At 43.4% G+C, this 19,030-nt stretch overlaps 1 protein-coding gene across 1 annotated transcript; it reads left to right on the forward strand.

Moving 5' to 3' along the window:
- The first annotated feature begins 11,253 nt into the window (after nt 1–11,253).
- On the forward strand, nt 11,254–18,704 carry LOC148685438 (phospholipase A2 inhibitor and Ly6/PLAUR domain-containing protein-like). Its single transcript, XM_088671342.1, has 5 exons — nt 11,254–11,302; nt 13,120–13,236; nt 15,905–16,054; nt 17,237–17,374; nt 18,499–18,704. Exons 1-5 carry the CDS (start codon nt 11,254–11,256, stop codon nt 18,702–18,704), a joined length of 660 nt encoding a protein of 219 aa, XP_088527468.1.
- Nucleotides 18,705–19,030: the final 326 nt, after the last annotated feature.

A 19,030-nucleotide genomic window follows, 5' to 3' on the forward strand; every position in this document is an offset into this window, starting at 1 on the left:
TTCTGTTAGATTTCTGGTAGTGGCTTTTATGCCATGCGAAAGCTCAAATATAACACGTAAATTAACAGCTAAGGAAAGTCAGGGTTGGAGAACAAACTGCCTTCTGAATGCAGCTTTTGTCTCATGGCCGAACAACACTTTTAAATAAAATAAAATAAAATAAAATAAAATAGCATGATTAACACTGGCTACCTTTTGCATCGTCTCCTCCAGCCACCACCACCACCACCACAACAGACATTCAGTCCCTGATCTGGATCTGGACCACAATGAATTGGGGCCGCTAACACATGCACCAAGAATCCCCTCCTGATATCCCCACTGCAGGGATAGGGAACTTGTGGCACTACAGATGTTGTTTGACTCCCATTAGCCTTGGTCAGCAGGTTCAATGGTCATGGATGATGGGAACAAGAACTCAATGGCACCCAGAGTGCCACAGCTTTCCCAAATTCCATCATCTTCATCTGCCACTCATCAATCGTTGGTAATGTTTGTAGCTTCCAGTACTTAGCTATCAAAAGTCTCGCTGCTGTGGTGGCATACATAAAAAAAGATACATTCTTCTTGGGAATCTCCTTTCCTACAATGCCCACTAGGAATGCTTCTGGTTTCTTAACAAATGTGTTTTTCAACACTTTCTTGAGTTCATTATAAATCTTATTCCAGAAGTCATTCACTAGTGGACACGTCCACCACATGTGGTAGAAAGAGCCTACTTCTTTATTACATCTCCAACATTTGTTATCATGGTTATGATAAATCTTTGCTAATTTTACTGGTGTAAGATACCATCTATACATCATTTTCATTAAGTTTTCTCTTAATAAGTTACACGCAGTAAACTTAATATTCTATTTCCATAATTTTTCCCAATCTTCCATCATTATATTATGTCCAACATCTTTTGCCCACAAAATCATAGCATTTTTTGTTTGTTCATCTTTCGTATGCCACTCTAGCAACAATTTCTACATTCTGGAAAGTATTTTCGTCTTGGGTTCTAACAATTCTGTTTCCACCTTTGACTTCTCTGTTTGAAAACCAACTAATCTGTCCATTTTAAACACTTCATTTATCTGGTGGTATTGGAGCCAATCATCTAGTTTACCTTTCAGTTCCTCATAAGTTTTTAACTTAAATTGGTCTCCATCCTCAATCAACAAATCTCTATATTTCAACCAACCGGTCTCCATGTTTAACCTTTTTCGAGCCTTGGGCTCTAAAGGCGAAATCCATTTAGGTGTTTTCCTTTCTAATAAATCTTTATACCTGGACCAAACCTTATACAATGATTTTCTAATTATATGACTTTTAAAGCCTCTGTGGGCCTTTACTTTATCATACCACATATATGCATGCCATCCATAAACATTGTCATAACCTTTTAAATCCAAGATATCTGGATTTCCCAATGTAAACCAATCTTTCAACCAGCAAAAGGCAGCTGCTTCATAATAGATTTTAAGGTCAGGCAGGGAGAAGCCTCCTCTTTGTTTATCATCCGTCAGTACCTTATATTTTATTCTTGGCTTCTTCCCTTGCCATATGAATTTCGATAGCACCTTTTGCCATTCCTTGAAACAATCCAACTTTTCAATTATTGGTAATGATTGAAACATAAACAACATTTTTGGCAATACATTCATCTTAACAGTAGCTATACGGCTCAACAGAGACAATTTCAATTTGGTCCAAATTTCTAAATCTTTCTTAACTTCATTCCATAATTTCTCATAATTATCTTTAAACAGATTCAAATTCTTAGAAGTCATATTAACACCAAGGTACTTCACTTTCTTAACAAAAGATAAACCAGTTGCTTCTTGCAATTTTTCTCTCTCCTCAATATTCAAATTTTTATCTAATACTTTGGTTTTTGATTTGTTCAATTTGAAACCTGCTACCCTTCCAAACTCTTGAATTACTTCCAGTGCCCTCTGGGCACTGGACTCTGGGTCTTGCAAAGTCAGTACAAGGTCATCTGCAAAGGCTTTGAGTTTATATTGTTTCTTCCCTACAGTCACACCTTTTATTTCATCGACCTTTCTAATCCTATCGAGTAAGACTTCCAGGACCGATATAAAAAGTAAGGGGGAGAGTGGACACCCTTGTCTTGTGCCTTTTTCAATTCTAATTTCTTCTGACACCATATTATTTACAATTATCTTAGCTTTTTGCTCGGAATAGATTGCATTTACTCCATTCAGAAAATTTTGGCCCATCCCCAGTTTTTCTAAATTCCTTTTTAAAAACAGCCAAGAAATATTATCAAAGGCCTTCTCTGCATCTATGAACATCAAAATGGCTTTTTTATTTATTTTCTGCTCCAACATCTCCAAAATATCCACTCCATTCCTGATATTATCCTTCATATGTCTCCCCGGAAGGAAACCAGCTTGATCATGGTGAATAAAATCTTTCAAAACCTTTTTCAATCTGAAGGCTAAAATATTGGCAAAAAATTTGTAATCCACATTAAGTAGGGAAATTGGGCGATAATTCTTGACTTGCATTCTATCCGTATCCGGTTTCGGTATCATCGTGATGTAGGCCTCTTTCCAAGACTCGGGGGCCTCTCCTCCATTCAAAATTTCATTACACAAATCTTTCAATGGTTGGACTAGCCAGTCCTTCATTGTCTTATAATATGAAGCAGTAAGTCCGTCCGGTCCTGGGGTCTTACCCAACTGCATTTGTTGTATTGCATATTCCACCTCTTGTGTTGAAATCTGTTGAGAAAGTAGGGATTTTTTTTCTTCCGGGATTTCATGCAATCCATATTTATCCAAGAACTGCTCCACCTCTTCTTTATTTTGCTTTTCTTGTTTATACAGTTGTTTAAAATATTTTTGAAAACATTTTTGAATCTCTGTCGGGTGCTCCAGATGTTTTCCTTCCTGCACGAGATTTGTGATGGTATTCAACTTCTGCCTCTTTTTCAATTGCCATGCCAGTAATTTTCCACATTTGTTTGCTGATTCAAATGATTTCTGTTTCATCCATTTAATTTTTGATTCGATTTCTTGGTTCATCAATTGAGAAAATTGAGTTTGCAATGCCTTAATTTCTTTCTGGACCTGTTGGTTCTTAGGATTTCCTCTCAATTTCTTTTCCTTTTCTTTCATTTGGTTTAGAATCCTTTCTTTATTTGCATTGCTTTCTTTTTTCTTTATTGCATTCTGTTGAATCAAAAATCCTCTCATCACTGCTCTACTGGTGTCCCAAACCGTTTTTTTCCTGGTTGTTTTCCTCAGATTTATTTCAAAATAATCTTTCAATTTTGGGGGGCTTTCTCCACTATTTTCTCATTTCTTAATAGAGCATCATTCATTCTCCATCTGTAAGTTCCCTGTAGAGATATCTTTAAATCCAATAAGACAGCGTTGTGGTCGGAGCAAGTTTTTGGACAGATCTCAACCTCATTTATCCTTGGTCCTAGCTCTCTTGTAATCCAAATGTAATCGAGACGACTCCACGATTGTTTAGAATTTGAGAAAAAAGTTTGGTCTTTTTCCAATGGATTTTTCAATCTCCAAGTGTCTATCAGATCCAAATTTTCCGTCAATTCGAAGAAAGACTTCGGGAGTCTTCCTTCATTAGTACACGTCTGTCTTTGTGATCTGTCCATTAATGTAGAGACCACTCCATTCAAGTCTCCCATCAGACATAATTTGTAATCCAAATAATCCAAGAGCTTCTCATGCAGCTTCTTAAAGAAATCCGATTTTCCTTCATTTGGTGCATAGATTCCCAGAATTAAAATTTTTTCGCCTTGCGATGTTATTTCCACTGCAACATATCTTCCTTCCTCATCTTTAAATATTAATTTGGGGCTTAATTTCTCTTTAACATAAAGCACCACTCCCCGCTTCTTAACATCATCTGAGGAAATAAACTCTTCACCCAATTTTTTATTTTGCAATAGTCTTTGGTGGGCTCTTGTAACATGTGTTTCCTGAAGGCATATTATATCCAATCTTTGTTTTGCTAGAATGTGATAAACTTGATTCCTTTTCCATTTCGAATTCAATCCATTCGAATTCCATGACAAAATCCTCAGTGACATCTTAAATTGCAGTGGCACCTGCTCCCAAAAGAGAATCAGAGTCTAGCTCAATTGGTAGTCCTGGTTGTCCTGGAGTGGAGGTTGAGAATCCTGGTCGCGACAGCTCTCTCTCGTGTTTCTGAAGAAACTCCTTCTTCTGCTCCACTGACTTGATCTTAATCTTCTTCTGCTGAAATTGAAAATTTAAGCCTTCCGGAAATTCCCACTTGTAATTGATTCCTAGCCTCTTCAGGATGGCTACCAAGTCAGAGTATTGGGATCTCAGGTCCAGAAAGAATTTTGGCAAGTCTTTAAAAAGGATGATCTGTGTTCCTTGAACCTTTAAGGTCTTCTCGTAGTGTAGGCCCAGGATTCTATCTCTTTGTTCTTTAGTGTGGAATGATACCAAGCAATCACTAACAAAGTTTTTATCTTTCTTTGGTTTTGCTCCAAACCTAAATGCTTTGATAATCTGTACTTCCAGTTCTTCCTTCGATAGGTCCCAGGCCTTCACAAATTCTTCAATTATTGTCTCTTTCAGATCACCCTTCTCAATGTTAGGAAATGCTCTGATCCTGAGATTTCCCTCTCTTTGCCGTAGCTGTACAAAAGCTAAAGCCACCTGCATCTGGTAGGCTTGCTTCTCCAAGTCAGGGATTCTTTCCTCCTCGAGATGTTCCACTCTTCTCTCCACGCCAGTCACCTGGGCTTTCACCTGTGCAATGTCTTTAGAGATGGCTCCTACTTCATCCCTGAGTTGCCTCAGTTCCTGAGTAGTGCGCTGCTGTTCTTTCGTATTGCAGTCTAAAGCACTTAGGATTTGTTCCTCCAAGGTAGCGGAAATGGATGATTTTTTCTTTCCTTTGCCAGTCTCTGTTCCTGACATGGTTAAACTCAGTTCACTAGCAAAATAAAACAATTCAATAGAAAACTCCACTCAGTGGTAAGCTCAGTTCAGTCAGAAAAGGCTTTGTCTCAGCCTATAGTCCAGGTGTCTTTTTATCAAGAAGAAATAGTAAACAGGCAGTCTTTCTATTATTGAGCTAGAGCTTCGAGGTCAGAGCTTATCTGGAGTTTCTCAGAGTCAGCCAGCTTGAAACACAGTCACAATGAGCTAGCCTGGGTGTTGGAACTGAAACAGTTTAAAGCAAGGAAACAATGTTGTATAAAGTCTCTTTACACTTTAAAGGTAGAAAAGTTGCAAATCCAGTTAAGAAAAGGTCTTTAAATCATCAATGGAAGGTTGCAGGCAAATCAAAGCCTGTCAAGGGGTAAACAGAAGTTCATATGGAAATTTCTTCTATGACGTCACAATAGGAATTGGCTAGAGTGAGCGGAGCAAAGTCCCGCATCCAGTTTAAGCAAGCGATTTCATGCACAAAATCAATATCCACTTGCAGGGTTATTTAAGAGCCCTGCTCTCTTTTAAATGTTGCAAAGTCCAAGAAATTAAGTTACCAAGTTTCTGCGTCTAAATCACTGCGGAGACTGCCTTTTGCTTCCCATCTTCCGCAGGGGGGGGGGAATGCCCAACCTCCGTATTTACAGGCTCTCCCTTTGACCAATTCAGTCCAAATTGCAGATTTTTAAGGCTATTTTGAAGCTGTTACTCACTGTGGCCAGATGGTTCCAAATTTTTAAGTTGTTTTTGAAGGAAGCTGGTTGCTGTTCCGCCGCCAGAAAACGGAGCTTCTCCTTTGAGGGTAAGCGCTGTGCCCGCCGTGTCGCGCCTTCCACCTTCCCCGCTCTCGCGCTCTTATTAGAGCTCTTCGGGGGGGAAGGGAGGCAAAAAAAGACAGCTGCCGGGTCCCCAAGTCTTCAGGACGCTCTTCCTGAAGTTTCGGGGGGCTGCGCGCTCTGCAAGCCCCCCCAGAACCCCTCAAAGGACCGGGAGAAATCTCTCCCGCTGCCACCGGCGCTCGCAACCAACCCGGAAGTCTCAGGTTATTAATGAAGTTTTTAAAGTGAAGCTACCTATAGACTTCAATCTTATGACAATGGGTATACTAGGAAACTCGGCCATAGAGAAAGGTGACCAGCACACCATCAAAGCAATGATACTAGCAGGAAAGGCAACAATAGCTTTAGGTTGGAAAGATAGAGAAAAATGGACAGTAGAGGTCTGGACTAATTATTTGTTTGAATTTATTCAGTCAGACATCATGGCAGTAACGTCACAGGATATAACATGGAAGGCCAAGTCTACTGTGATAAGGACCAGATGGAACCCCTATCTTCAATGGATAACAACTACTGGACCAGAAGACATTCAGTGGAAATTAAAGACATTGTGCCCATGGCTGAGGACAACTGTTTGAAGCCTTCCAATGGATTATGGGTGGGGGAGGGGGTTGGGAAGGGAAAGGAAAAATGGTACAGGAAATTAAAAATTGGAAGGAGAGAATATAATGTATGTAAAAATTCTCGTACTTCAATAAAAATCTTAGAAGAAGAAGAAGAAGAAGAAGAAGAAGAAGAAGAAGAAGAATCATAGAGTTGGAAGAGACCACAAGGGCCATCCAGTCCAACCTCCTGCCAAGCAGGAAACACCATCAAAGCATTCTTGACATATGGCTGTCAAGCCTCTGCTTAAAGACCTCCAAAGAAGGAGACTCCACCACACTCCTTGGTAGCAAATTCCACTGCCGAACAGCTCTTACTGTCAGGAAGTTCTTCCTAATGTTTAGGTGGAATCTTCTTTCTTGAAGTTTGAATCCATTGCTCCGTGTCCGCTTCTCTGGAGCAGCAGAAAACAACCTTTCTCCCTCCTCTATATGACATCCTTTTATATATTTGAACATGGCTATCATATCACCCCTTAACCTTCTCTGTGGTCTACCAAGACTCCTAGGTCCTTTTCACATGTACTGCTCTCAAGCCAGGTGTCACCCATCCTGTATTTGTGCCTTTCATTTTTTTTTGCCTAAGTGTAGTACCTTACATTTCTCCTTGTTAAAATTCAGAAGAAGAAGAAGAAGAAGAAGGAGGAGGAGTAGGAGGAGGAGGAGGAGGAGGAGGAGGATGCCGTTCCTAGCAACATTTAAATTCTAGATACAGGTAGGTAGCCGTGCTGGTCTGCCGTAGTCGAAACAAAATAAAACAATTCCTTCCAGTAGCACCTTAGAGACCAACTAAGTTTGTTATTGGTATGAGATTTTGTGTGCATGGTATCTGAATAAGTGTGCATTTTTTTTAAAAAAAATTGTTTCAACATTTAAATTGTTAGCAATGGTTCTTCTTAATTTTTTCCAGACCATTTTAATAAGGCTGTGCAAGGCACCTCCAATTTGAGGCCTGGCTCAGCAAGGGCCGGCCAAAGACGTTTTGACGCTTGGGGAAAACCACAAAATGGCACCCCCCCCCAGAGAACAAGGGTGAGGGAAGATCTGCATCAGAAGGGTAGAATAAAGATCTACACTGGGAACTGCTGCCCCTGTGAATCCTGCAGCCCGAGTCAGTCATCTCACCTTGGCTCCTGGAAGGGGCTAGCCCTGGATTCAGCAATCTGGATCCAACGGGATCTGGACCAGACCTTATATTTGAATCAGGGCCTTTGCACATTCCTAATGCTTTAAAAACCACAACTAAACATCTGGTCATTGGTGAGGGGAGAGGGAGAAAGGGGGAGCCTTTGTGACAGTTGCTGCAGTTTGCTAGGCATGAGTTTCAAACACCAAGAGTTCCATTCCATCAGGATGAAGGCATCCATCTCGAGGTGAATTTAGATGGCTCTTGAGTGGGTCGGGGAGACTTCACGCTGCTTTGATCTAAGTCTGCGGCCTGTATGACATGCCACGAAAGAGCAAGGTATGTTTCCCTCACCCCTTTGCTTCCTTAGGCTTTTAAAAAATTCCCTCTGAGTCAAACCCACCTGCCAATCAGCTGATGGCATTCCAATGGTCAGGCAACAAGAGGTGATGAGTAGGGCATGCCAGGGTTCAATTTTGCACCTGTTCTCCACAGGGAATGGGCATGCACATAGGCAGAGCAGCAGGATTTGACCCACCCCCTCCTGGATGCTCCTTCACCCATGGGTTCCTTTTGGAGAATGCACGGGCAAAGCAAGGTCCTGCAGGGAGCAGGGCTGTCTTAAGGTCATCGGGCACCCTGGTGCAGGGATCCCTCGGGTACCCCCCCACTCTTACCTGGCGTGCCGGGCGGGAGCCCCCGCACCTCACAGTAGGGCCGCGCTGTGCCGGAGGCTGCCTGCCTGTCCTTCTCACAGCGGAGCGGGGTGCCTGGGCAGGCCGGGCCACGCCGGGTTCCTTCCCGCCAACAGGGCGCTGCATTTCATTGGTAGAGGTGCTGCCATGTGGCGTCACCTCTACCAATGAAACGCAGCACCGGGGTGAGGTATGACACTGGCGCTGCAGAGCGGAACAGGGTCCTAGTGCCCATGTTCTGCTCGTTTCCCTCCCTGCTCTCGCGGCGCGGCTGGTGGAGGGAAAAGGGAGGCCACCGCGAAGCTCCCCCACTTGCTGGAGCGCCCCTCAGTGACCCCTGATCGCCCAGGCACCGTGGTGCAGTGCGCCACTAGAGTCAATGGGCGAGCCGGGCCTGGCAGGGAGCAGGATAGAAGTCTCCGCTCCTCGGCTGATGAGCAGAGACTCCAATCCTGCTGGGTGCTGCTTTGAAAGGCAGAAAAAGGGCTGTTTGAAAGCCCTTCTGCACACAGTCCTGTATGGCTCTTTCAACCTTTGGTTTTGCGGAGGCTTAAAGAGCAGCTCAGGGCTGTGTGCCGAAGGCCTTCCAAATAGCCCAATACTGCACTATATAAAATTTTAGTAAAATTTCCAAACTTTTTCACAATAACCTTGTTTCATAAGTGGACTTCCCACCCCCACATACACAATGTTTTTACTCAAAACTTTTCTACTGCATTGTATCTTTATCTGCTACAACAAATTATTACAATTATTTTTCCATTTTTCTTCCGCTTTTATCTCAAATCCTGCCCGCCATTTCATTTGACTGTAACATTTTAAAAAACCAATCTAATTCTTCATTCTTCTATAAAAACACCATCATTTTGATCTCTTCGTTTTGCTGTCTGCTTTGCCATTTCTGAATAGTCCATTACTTTCAAAAGTCACTCCTTCATTGGAATCTTCTCTTCTTTCCAGTTCTGTGCACATAATATTCTAGCTGCTGCTGCTGCTGCTGCCACATACATAAATAGTTTTGTCATCTTTGGAACATCCATGTTTATTCTATCTGTAAGAAAACCTTCTGATCTTTGGGGAATAGCCCATTTAAACATTTTCTTCATAATATATCATTTCTATAAAAAACTTTAGCTTTTTTTTACATGTCCACCACATAGGGACGCAATGCTGTACTTTCAAGTCTCACTGACAATCCAGAAGCATCATCACCTAACATCATAGAGACATCACATTATAGACAGGTGGTTGCCTCAACCATCAGTCAATTTTAGCCTGCCAGGAGTGGGAGGAAAAGGATCTGGCCTGCCGGACAGGAAAGGTTCCTTTTTGTACTCCCATGAGAGAGTGTGGCCAACACCATCTAGAGAACAATTCCCATTCCTGTGGTAGTGCCTCAGGGTACCATATGATGCCAATTCGTCTGACTGCTGGAATAAGGGTAAGAATGGCTCCTTGGCTAGCACCAAGTACCTCTTGTGAACTGTGGGCTATCACCATCAAAGGCAGCCTCAGATTCTGTCAAGCGATGGCATTTGGTACTTTGAGTGAAGTGTTACAATATAGAGGCCACCTTGGATTTTCAAGCAGTTGACTGTATATCCCAGGAGCAGACCTCAATGTGGCTTTCTCCACCATATTCCAAAGTTTCTTCAAAAATTTTTTATTCATTTTATAATAACACACATAATAAACACTAAATATACCACAATACAACAAACTAAAAATGACAAAAACATAACAAAAACAAAGAATACAAATACATACTTTTTGATCATTTTTTCTAAACATTATTATATGGACTTCCTCAAGTTCTCCCTGATTTTCATCATAGCTCATCTTTAGTAGTTTTCATACATGATAACTTTACCCATTTTCAGTAAACTAACCTTTACCATAAATTCCTCATATTAAAAAACTTACATATATCTTATTTCTATCGAAACTACCTTATCTTCTAACCCTACAGCCTAAATATACTTCCAAAGATATCCTATAATTCAAATATTACTTTATTTTTTCAAATGCAATTTAAACTTCTTCCAATCTTCTTCCACCGTCTCCTCTCTCTGGTCACGAATTCTCCCAGTCAGTTCGGCTAGTTCCATAAAGTCCATCATCTTCAATTGCCATTCTTCCATAGTTAGTAATTCTTGTTTCTTCCAATTCTTTGCTAATAGTATTCTCGCTGCTGTTGTGACATACATAAAAAAGTAAACATCTTTTGGGGGTATTTCATCCCCTACTATACCAAGTAAAAAGGCTTCGGGTTTCTTAATAAATGTGTTTTTCAACACTTTTTTCAATTCATTATAAATCTTTTCCCAGAAGTCTTTTACTTTGGGGCACGTCCACCACATGTGGTAAAAGGTTCCTTCTTTTCCCTTACATTCCCAGCATTTATTATCATATGTATGATGCATTTTAGCTAACTTAACAGGTGTTAAATACCATCTGTACATCATTTTCATCATATTTTCTCTCACTACATTACACGCTGTAAACTGAATTCCCTTTTTCCACATCCTCTCCCAATCCACCATCATGATATTGTGCCCCACACATATTCCAACAGTTTCTTGGAGTGGAGCTCACCGTTAGGAGGGGCATTCCAAGAGCTTTTATTTTCTCCTAGGGGCGAGAGCAGGAGCAATAGCTGTTGGCTGTCTGGTTATCATTCCTTTGCAATACTGCGGATCTAGAATTCCAGGGCATGGTTGGTGGATAGAAAGGAGAAATGGTGGCCACGATAAATTAAGAAATGGTGGAAAATATTATTGGAGAATAAATGAGGGTATGGTTGAGAAAAAGTCCTGAGAAATTTTGACTAGAGAACATTTTGCTGAAGTTGAATGCTTGTATCAGAATCCTAGCAATTCTCATTTATTTCCTCCACCCATCTGCCCTAACCATTAACAAGGATTTATGTGAGCTATGTGCAATTGCACTTTGAATAAAGCTTCCCTCTGGATGCCATTGCAGGCCCATTGAAACATCGGAGGAGGAGTGTCTGTACTTGCTATACCAACCACAACCACCATCATGCAGACTCTTCTGAAACTGAGCCTCTTTTTGGCACTGGTAACATCAGGTAAGGAGGTGCTGCAGATAGATTAAAAAGGAAGGGGAGATACCAAGTGAGCATTTGCGGGGTGGGTGTTTCCAGTTCTCTCCACCATCCAAGGCAGTTGGGATCTCCTGACGATGTCTTTGTGTGTGTGGATGGGAGTGTGTGATGATTCAGGCTGGGTTCCAGCCAGCGTGTGGTGGGTGGAGAATAGAGTTCTTAAAACAAAATAACTCTTAGAACAGGGGTTTGACGCTGACTCTCAGTTAAAAGCAAATGAAGCAGAAGAGAAACGTCTTCTGCAGCAGATGTGGTCTTCATACTATGACTTCTACTATTCACTTAGCAAGCATATAACGCAAAAGGAATTAGGTTAAACACGATATTTTATTAGGCAGGTAATTGTGGAGATTGGGGGGTAAGAGAGCAAGGAAGACACCAAGGGTCCATTTGCACTACATGTTTAAAGCACCATCTTATTGGATCAAATAGTTGTGGGAACTGCTGTTTGTTAAGGGTGCAGACAGTTCTTAGGAGAACACCCTCTCACATTCCCCTCACAGAGCTAGCGTACATTTTGTGGGGTAGTTTAACAACCAACCCCTCTTCTGAAAACCCTGTAAGAAAGTAAGTGAGCTAAAAATTGGCCACATCTTTAGTAGCTGCAACAGGGTGGCTAACACACAGCCTTATTGAACCCCCTGACTTTTTGCACCTCCAAATCCCCTCCCCCAAAATTGTATTTTTAAATAAAAAAGATAACTTTCAAAACCCTTATTGATCATTACTGTGGTTCCACTGCTGTGATGGCAAAATGTTTTTCATTCCCCCCTCCAATTTTCCCTTTGAAAACATTTAAAAACCAAACAAAAAAACCAAACAATTATCCTGACTGCTCCTGTATGTCCCTCGCTGTGATGTGATGCCAAAAGCCCCCCCCCCCAATCTCTGATTTGGGCTTCACTTAGAAGCAGCACCCACAAATAATAATATTCTGGAGATCCCGAATCATAAGATGGCTAGATTGGCCTCTACTAGAGCCAGGGCCTTTTCAGTACTGGCCCCAACCTGGTGGAACGCTCTTTCCCAGGAGACCAGGGCCCTGCGGGATTTGTCATCTTTTCGCAGGGCCTGCAAGACAGAGGTGTTCCGCCTGGCCTTTGGGTTAGACTCAGCCTGACCCCTGTGTTTTCCTCCCTCATGGCTTGGATTTATGGCCTACTTGAAATGAGGCTGCATTTTAAATTTTAATACTGTATTTTAATCTGTATTTTAATTAATTGTTTTTATGTTTTATTGTAATTCTGTTGGTGTCAGCCGCCCTGAGCCCGGTTTTTGACTGGGGAGGGCGGGGTATAAATAAAAATTTATTATTATTATTATATGGAGTCCAGCAGTAGGAACTGGGTTGCTCAGACTGCTCTGTTTGGGGCAATGGCCTCAACACAGAGGCAACGTATCACAGCTCCCTTGGACAGCTCCCTTGATGTATCTTGGACAGCTCCATGAAGGGCTCATGCTGGAGAGTCTATTCAGGTGGCATCTTCAGACCGAGCATCAAATAAGAGCTGTAGCTCTATCTTTACATTACTAGCTCTGCTTTCCACAAGAGGAGCCCCTGCATTTAACAGGACCTAGCCTGCTTTAGCAGTCATAGATGACAGAGCACACATGACTGACAAGAGGATCAGATGGCATTGCTGCCTTCCTGAACTCTTGATCTCCAGCTCTTCTCCCGCACCCAGTGACAAGTACGATAATCTGGTTAGCAAGGATTAATGCTTAATGATTGGATGAAACATGAATTCATTATGTTTTATTTCCCCCTCTTCCCCTCCCAGGGGCTTCCCTGGAGTGTGAAACATGTACTGGCGAGGGAACCACTTGTACTGGTCCGAAGAAGCTGTGTCAAGGGCGTGAGGAGACCTGCATCGTCATCCTGAGTGAAAGCACCGTAGGTGGGTGGGAGAGACCATAAGTCAGATCAGTGGCAAGTCCATGGATAACTATCCTATGTGTGGATGACACAGTGGGCTTGGGAGCTCAGCACCAGCTGGGATGGGGTGGTGTTTTTGCCCTGCTTCATGTTACTTTCTGCAGTCACCCAAAGGAACAAGATATGATGCCCTCAATTTGATTTGAACCAAAGTGGATACATGAGTCATAAGATCTTGGGACCATAGAATTGTAGAATGGGAAGGTACCCCCCCCCCGGTCATCTTGTCCAACCCCCTGCAATACAGGAATCACAGCTGAAGAATCCTGGACAATTGGCCATCCAATTATGTTTCAAGAGACCTGATGAATGTGAACCCATCACTTTCCCAGGTAGTCTGTTCTACTGCTGAACAGCTCTTACCACCAGAAAGTTATCTCTAATGTTTACTCCTGCCCTCTGGAACAGCAGGAAACAAGCTTGCCCCATCTTCTGTGTGGTATTTGAAGATGGCTAACGAGTTTGATTAGTTCTTGCATTTTACTCTCCCCGATTTCTTCACTGTTTTTCAAATCTATTCAACTAGAACCGGGGCCTTCTCAACACTGGCCCTGACCTGGTGGAATGCTCTGTCTCCTGAGACCAGGGCCCTGTGGGACCTGATTTCTTTCCGCAGAGCCTGTAAGACAGAGTTGTTCTACCTGGCATTTGGCCTGAAGCCAACCTGATCCCCTCCCCCATTTTCCTTTTCCTCTGCGGATGAGGCTGCATTTTAATTTTAATTTTAACTTTAATATTAATGTTTATTTAATTTTGTTCTTATGTTGTAATTCAATCAGCTGTTTTATATCCGGTGTTAGCCGCCCTGAGCCCGGCCTTGACTGGGGAGGGCGGGGTATAAATAAATTTTATTATTATCATCATCATCATTATTATTTATAAGAATACAGCATGCCGTTAATTCATGGCAGAGATATGGCTCACAACCACAGTACATAAAAACATACAATAAAAACCATATGTAAAAGTTTAAAAATAGTAATCGGGTGACTATTGTGGAAATATGCATTCTTAATTGCCTGCATGAGGCTGATGGAATAGAAAAGTTTGCAAGCAGACTTTGAAACAAAAGGTGCCCTGCTGAATTTCTGTTGGCAGAACATTCCACAGGACTGGACCAGCCACGCTCCTGCCTTGCTCCTACCCTAGGTCTTTGTAATATTCATCTTCAAGACAAGCACACCGTATTTGTTTTTCTAAAAACTATACACTGCAAAGCTGTTTACTAAAAGAATGAAAGAATACAATTATGGGTAAAAACAAAGCAACTGTTTAAGACATTCAAAAAAATTAAAAACAGCAATTAACTAAATAATAATAAAACATCAATCTGTATACCTGGGTAGGCTTTCTTAAATAAAAATGCTTTTCAGCATGTGTGGAAAGAGTACAGTGAGTACAGGTGCTTGCCTGATATCAATAAGCAGGGAATTCCAAAGGGTCGGGTGCCATACTAAAAGATCGGTTTCTTACAAATGCAGGACAGGCATTATGTGGCATTTGTAACAGAGCCAGTTACACTGATCAAAGGGGTCGAGTGGGCACACGTGGAGCAAGGCAATCATAGACTCTTAGAGTTGGAGGGGACCCAAAGGGTCATCTAGACCAGGCATGTCCAACTCCCAATAGACTGTGATCTACTTACAGTATAAAAAAACTGGCAGTGATCTACCTGTTATCATTGGATGGACCAAAGATCTTGAGCTTTTTTTTTTTAAGAAGCCAAAGTTGTTGAGCCTATGGCATTTTGTAAAGGCAAAGTTGTAGAGCTTTATATATATATGTAAAGGCAAACTTGTTCATCTATTTTTAGGAAACCAAAGTTGTTGAGGGTTTTTTTTGGGGGGGGGAGGAGATCACTGAGGGGCCAGAGATCTACCAGGAACACCCCATGATCTACCAGTAGATCACAGGGACATGCCTGATCTAGACCAACCCCTTGCAATGCAGGATTTCAGCTAAAGCATCCATGACAGATGGCCATCCAACCTCTTTTTAAAAACCTCCAAGGAAGGAGAGTCCACCACCTCTCGTGGGAGTCTATTTCACTGCTGAACAGCTCTTACTGTCAGGAAGTTCTTCCAAATGTTTAGTCGGAAACGCCTTTCTTGCAACTCGAGGCCATTGGTTCGAGTCCTACCATCCAGAGCAGGAGAAAATCCCTCTTCCCTGTGACAGCACAGCCCTTCAGATATTTGAAGACGGCTATCATATCTCCTCTCAGTCTCCTCTTTTCCATGCTAAACATACCCAGATCCTTCAAGCATTCCTCGTAAGGCTTAGTTTCCAGACCCTTGATCATATTGGTCTCCCTCCTCTGCACATGTTCTAGCTTGTCAACATCCTTCTTGAATTGTGGTGCTCAGAATTGGACACAGTGGTCTGACCAAGGCAGAACAGAGCGGTACTATTACTTCCCTTGATCTGGACACTATACTTCTGTTGATGTGGACAAATTGATTTCAAGTTGCCAAGGCCTTTGTACACGCATAGTAACACCTTGAACTTGGCCTGGTTGCAAATCACCAACCAGCGCAGATCTCTGAGCACAGCTGTCATATGCAGACAATGGTGAACCTTTTGACTGGTGACTAAATAAACCTCTTTGTCTCTCCTTTCCTCCTGCTTAGATGGACCATCAGTGGCAAAAACAGAGAAAGGGTGTTCAACCATGCATCAGTGCTCCATGCCTCCAATTTACATCACTTTGGGGGGTGGAAGAAGAGTACGCGAAAGCTGGGTCTGCTGCATTGATGACTGCGATAAAGCTGTACCCGTCTGTAGGTATACTGTGCTATACCCACTTCCTGTTTCCCTTCCTTCACCATTTCCTTCCATTCACCCTCCAGAGCCCACTTCCTTCTTCCATAGCTTCATGCAATATGCCACATCCTCCATAGCTAGCAAGCCCCATCTCGCCAGCTAGGGAGTTGGACTGTGGGCCCTTGCCTGCCTCAGCCTCCTAGAGCGCCCTCCTACTGCTCCCTATGCCATGGAGCCTGCCATGTTCATGGGGATCCTCTTCCTTCTCTTCCTCCTCCCTGTGGTCCTGCCAGTTCATGATATCAGCCTTCCCCAGCCTGGTGTCCTCCTGATATTGTATGACTACGAGTCCCCTCATCCTTGACCGTTGGCCATGTTTGGCTGGTGTGTTTGTGTTTCTCTGTGTTTAATCCTGTTGCTTTGACTCTGAGTGGCTATTCCCCGCTGTGAACAGGCACTTGCAGCCAAGGCAGAATTGAACCCTACCCTTTCTCCCATCAGCTGGAAAACTATGCCAGCAGATTGGGAGGTGGGCATGGCTTGGAGGAAGCGGCCAAATTGGAACCTCTGGCCAGCCAGTATTGGGTTCCCCACCCCTGACGCCAGCACTAGAAAACATTTTGGAACAAGATGGGACTGTGCAAAAGGCACGGGCGCCACTTCAGCTAGGATGGGATTAAGACTTAAAAACATGGCAGAGCACCTTGTACAAAGTGGTCAAGGGTGCCAACTCTAGGGGGCGGAAGGGACTTTGGCCCCCTCAATATTTGTGGGCAGGGGGCCGAACCCTCCACCCAAGTATTGAGGGCTCCCCGAAACAGAACGGCCTCCCTCCTGCAAACATGCTCTCTGCACTCCCCATCCCCCTCTGTTGATGGGCAAGTGATCATGTGCCAGGCAGGAGCAGAGCACGTGGAGGGTGATCTTTACTCTCCGTGCTTTCCAGGTCCTGCCACCAACAGGGATCTCTGTAGGGGGCATGTGGTTCGTGCACCCCGGATCGCATGCCCAAGCAACGGCCCACCACCACATGCATGGTGTCATGCATATGTTGCCAAGTGACACCAGGGCCCCTCAATGTGGGGGGCAAGTTGGCGCCCCTGAAAGTGGTTGTGAGGATAAAACCTTTGTCTCTGTATTACCTCCTCCTCTGATGAGATGACGGCCAAATGCTTCCCTCTCCCCCGCCCTGCTTTCAGTAATACCAGTACAGACACGAGCCAACGGAATAATGTGTCCTGCCTGCCACGAATGGAAGGATTCATGCAAGACAGAGATGACCAATTGCACTGGAATGGAAACGAGCTGCTTTACAATTGTCTCACATATAGATACCAGTAAGTGGTTTCCTATGCAGTCATTCTGCTTCTCCTCTATGTGGTAGGTGGGATGATTTTCATGACGGGCATTTTGCTGGGTAGACAGAGCAAAGCCACCATGATCCCCTTGCCTGGATGCCTCCGGCTGGCTTATCTGAATGATTGCCTCTTCTAAATATTTTATTTGCTTAGCTATAAACCATAGCAAAGGGGGGAAAGACATCCAGTGTCGAGCCACTTGTTTTATTGGTATGCTTTTTCATACTTATACCCCAGCTTTCCTTGAAAGAGCTCAAGGTGGCGAACAATTCCCCTCTTCCCATTTCATTATCACAACATGCCTCTGAGGGAGGACAGGTCGACAGACAGCAACTTGCTCAGTCAGTTGGGACTTTAACCTGGCTCTCCCAGGTCCTAACCTGGCTCACTAAGCTCTGCACCAAACGGACTCCCTTTATAAACCTGCCTGGGCTTTGCAGATCTTCTTCAGAGGTCCTTATCCACCCACACCTGCAAGACATGGTGGCTATTATCTGAGAGGAGGCTTGGATGACATCAGTGTTCAGATTTTTTGGTTGTGACTCGGCAAACTTTTCATTCTCCCAGTCCTTTGAGGGTCTCTTTGTCCTTGGGACAAATTCTTTTAGCTCTGTTTTTTTTAAACACAGTTTTAGAATGCATCTATGCTGCTGGTGGTGGACACGGGTGGCGCTGTGGGTTAAACCACAGAGCCTAGGGCTTGCCGATCAGAAGGTCCCCAGAGTGGTTTAACAATCAATCTTTCTTCACAGGGAACTCTGGGAATTGTAGCCCCTGGGAGGGGAAACAGGGGTTTTTCCTAACACCTCTCAGCCCTTTTAACAAACTACAGCTCCCAGACTCCCTGGAGATGGGGGCTCTGTTTAAAGTGGTATCACAGGGCTTTAAATGTATGGCGGGAATGTGGTCTAGTTGGAAGCAACGCTTCATTTTCACAAGAGCTCTGGAAAGATTGGCCTGCCTGAGTGCCATTCCTCAGTGGCCAACTGGACTTTGAGTTAAAAGGGTACCACTCCTCTCGAGTAGGCTGGGTGGAGTGGTTTGGGATACAGAGGCAAGCGTCAATGGTTCCCCTAGCAACCCATCTTGTCTCCCATGTGCAGATGGAACCCACATTGACCGGACCATGATGGGCTGCACTACAGCGTACACCTGTGCGGCAATAGAAGGTGAAACCACAAAATTCCATCCCATGGCTTCTGCTTCTGTCCAGAAGGCTGAATGCAGCACTCTCGGAAACGGAGTTCGATCTTCCGGCCCCCGCCTGCCAATCTTTTCTGGGCTCCTGCTGCTGAAGATCATCTCGTGAAAGGGACCTGCATGGGATTCCATCTCTTCTGCATTCATTTATGCCTGTCTTTTATTCGCTCACCACTTTCTCTGAATGCAGTCTAGCCTTTCCAGGAGGAATTCTCTGTTTTCCTCAGTGAAAATAAACACCAGGCATAACAAAACTGACACGTGAAGGTGTGGTATTATTAACAATGACAATAATAGCACATAAACATTTCTTTCTAACTCAAAAGGTCCACAAACCACGGCAGAATAAGACAGCAGACAAGGCAACCCAAACTTTCCCAAAGGTGCAGAAATTGCAAGTAGGATCAGGATCCCTTAAGAGGGAATACATAAAAT

Source organism: Zootoca vivipara, chromosome 6 (assembly GCF_965207765.1).
Source record: "Zootoca vivipara chromosome 6, rZooViv2.hap1.1, whole genome shotgun sequence".
Taxonomy (NCBI): domain Eukaryota; kingdom Metazoa; phylum Chordata; class Lepidosauria; order Squamata; family Lacertidae; genus Zootoca; species Zootoca vivipara.